General features: G+C 37.7%; 1 protein-coding gene across 1 annotated transcript in view; it reads left to right on the top strand.

The window, feature by feature from the left end:
- Positions 1 to 2,175, top strand: part of LOC105304450 (ryanodine receptor 2) — a gene marked incomplete at its 5' end in the record, with an annotated part of 220,090 nt that overhangs the window by 54,309 nt on the left and 163,606 nt on the right. Inside the window, one exon of the mRNA XM_023522367.1 lies at positions 985 to 1,125. Within this exon, the coding sequence (XP_023378135.1) occupies positions 985 to 1,125 (141 nt within the window). The remainder of the gene's footprint in view (positions 1 to 984; positions 1,126 to 2,175) is intronic.

Here is a 2,175-nt window from a genome sequence, read left to right on the forward strand (position 1 = left end):
ATTACAGATATTTTTAAGTTAATCCAAGCAAATTCAATCTCAATATTTCATCATTCGAGATTCTTAAATTCTGTATGTGTTTTGTAACTGGAAAAAGAGACCAAACTAGAAGAAATATTTCTACAGTAAGAGATGTAGTTAGCTTTTAATCTGTTATTTTATAAACCTTACCAGCTTATTTTCCTCTTTAGAGAAAAGAGAATCCAAAATTTTACGGTTGATTCATAAAGATCATTTGATTAAGTCGGCAAATAGTTGTGAATATATTAGTTACAGATCAAGAATAAATTATCCAAAGAGCTAATTGAAAGATTCCGTTCTTTGAACTTCCGGTCTAGTCCTGGACAAAAAAATATTCATAGCAAAACTGGAGAAGCAACATAGACATGCAGTAAGATAATAAGTTGCATCCATAACCACCAAAGAAATATAAAGAAATACTGAAGTAGGGCAGTTTGGGAGGTTTACTTAGAGACTTAAGTTCTGAAGCAAATTGTAAAGTGTAGTGACGAAGGACAGGCAGAAAGGAAGCAAAAGTATTCAGAAGTGTATTTCCCTTCGAGTCCAGATTTCAGGTGCCGCATTCTAGAGATTCTTACTTCTGCTCGGGGTCACCCTGACACCAGTCCCTCTGTTACATGCATGTATTCCAGGGGATGATGGCTCATAAAATTGAGAGTAAATGACAGCAACTAAAGTAGAACTCGGGGATGCGTGGGAAACCCTGCCGCCTCACCGTGAATGCTGTGCGGGATGCAGTTATTTGTAAAATTGGGCATTTGGTCTTCACGTGGTGATAAGTGTTGAATTTTGAAGAGACACAGTATACACGTTACTATGTTTTCTCGAAAATAATTCACAAGGATTGCGCAGTTTCATTTCTGTCGACTCTATTACATGGTAGTGGAATGTCACATGGGAAAAATGGAAAAAATCTAAAGGGCTTCTTTAGCTTATTGCTTTTTAAATGAATTTCCCACCTAGCTGCTGACAAATCATTATGAAAGATGCTGGAAATATTACTGCCTGCCTGGAGGGTGGGGAAACTTTGGAGCTGCCTCAGAAGAAGAACTTCATTTATCAAGAAAGTTGTTCTGGGGCATTTTTGATGCCCTGTCTCAAAAGGTAAGTCATTATTTTTGTGGATCTATTCGTGTGATAAAATAATTAAAGAGCCGTAGGTTCTCGATAAGACTTACTTCTCAAGGCTTACAGAGTTTTCTATTTCTTTTTCCTCAATTTATAGCACATTTGAGAATGCAACTCATGTTGACTTATCACGATTGCTGTGTTCTTTGTGGTCGTAACACTTTTGGAATTTAAAATGGTTCAGCATTTTAGGGAATTACACACACAGGATGATAAGTTTCTGGTGCATTTGGACTTAGGACTTAAACTCTTCCTAGTCACCGCCCCAATCTTATAAAACCTGAAGACGTTTTATGAAATATAAAAAATATTAAATGTTAAATCTCATAAAATTATAACATCCACTGGCCTAACTGACGTTGCTGCTTTGGACACGCAAGCAGCCTGCTCGGAGCCACCGTGCACGTGCCAGTGCCTCGCAGTTTCCGTTTTTGTAACGAGCGGCTCATACGCTCGCAGAAGGCTGGATGGTCGCATTGCAGAGAAGAGCGGAAGAGCGTGTTTCGTCTGCTTCTGCTTAAATTAGTCAATCAAAATCAGTTCGAGTCTCAGACAGACGTTACTAGACGACTGGAGAAGTTTGTTCCGTAATAGGGGACGTTTATCGGTGATTTCATTTAGAGGCTACTTACGGATGCTGCTTCTTGCTTAGTTGTCTTTGGTAAACAGAGTCCTTTTAAAATAATATGTCGAAGGTATTTTTAGAGGAATTTACAACATTAATTTAAAATTAAATGATTAAAGCGAGACAACTTTGAAATACTTGCTATTTTTGATTTTTAAAAATATCTTTAAATACAAATTTAAGTAATACTGTAGTTAATATACAGATACCTCTTCGCAGAAAGTTTGATTATACATGTTTCCTCTAGAATTTCTTTCCGAGTTCAGAATTGTATTTTGTGTAACTTTGGAAAGCGGCGCAGATCAGTTATAATTTCTGACTCCCAGGACGTTATCCTTTTGGTGTTTGTCCGCACAGTCTTCCCACGGGCAGCAATGATCCCTGCAGTGCTCACTGGCCGA

The sequence above is a fragment of the Pteropus vampyrus genome, unplaced genomic scaffold (assembly GCF_000151845.1).
Source record: "Pteropus vampyrus isolate Shadow unplaced genomic scaffold, Pvam_2.0 Scaffold342, whole genome shotgun sequence".
Lineage (NCBI taxonomy): Eukaryota > Metazoa > Chordata > Mammalia > Chiroptera > Pteropodidae > Pteropus > Pteropus vampyrus.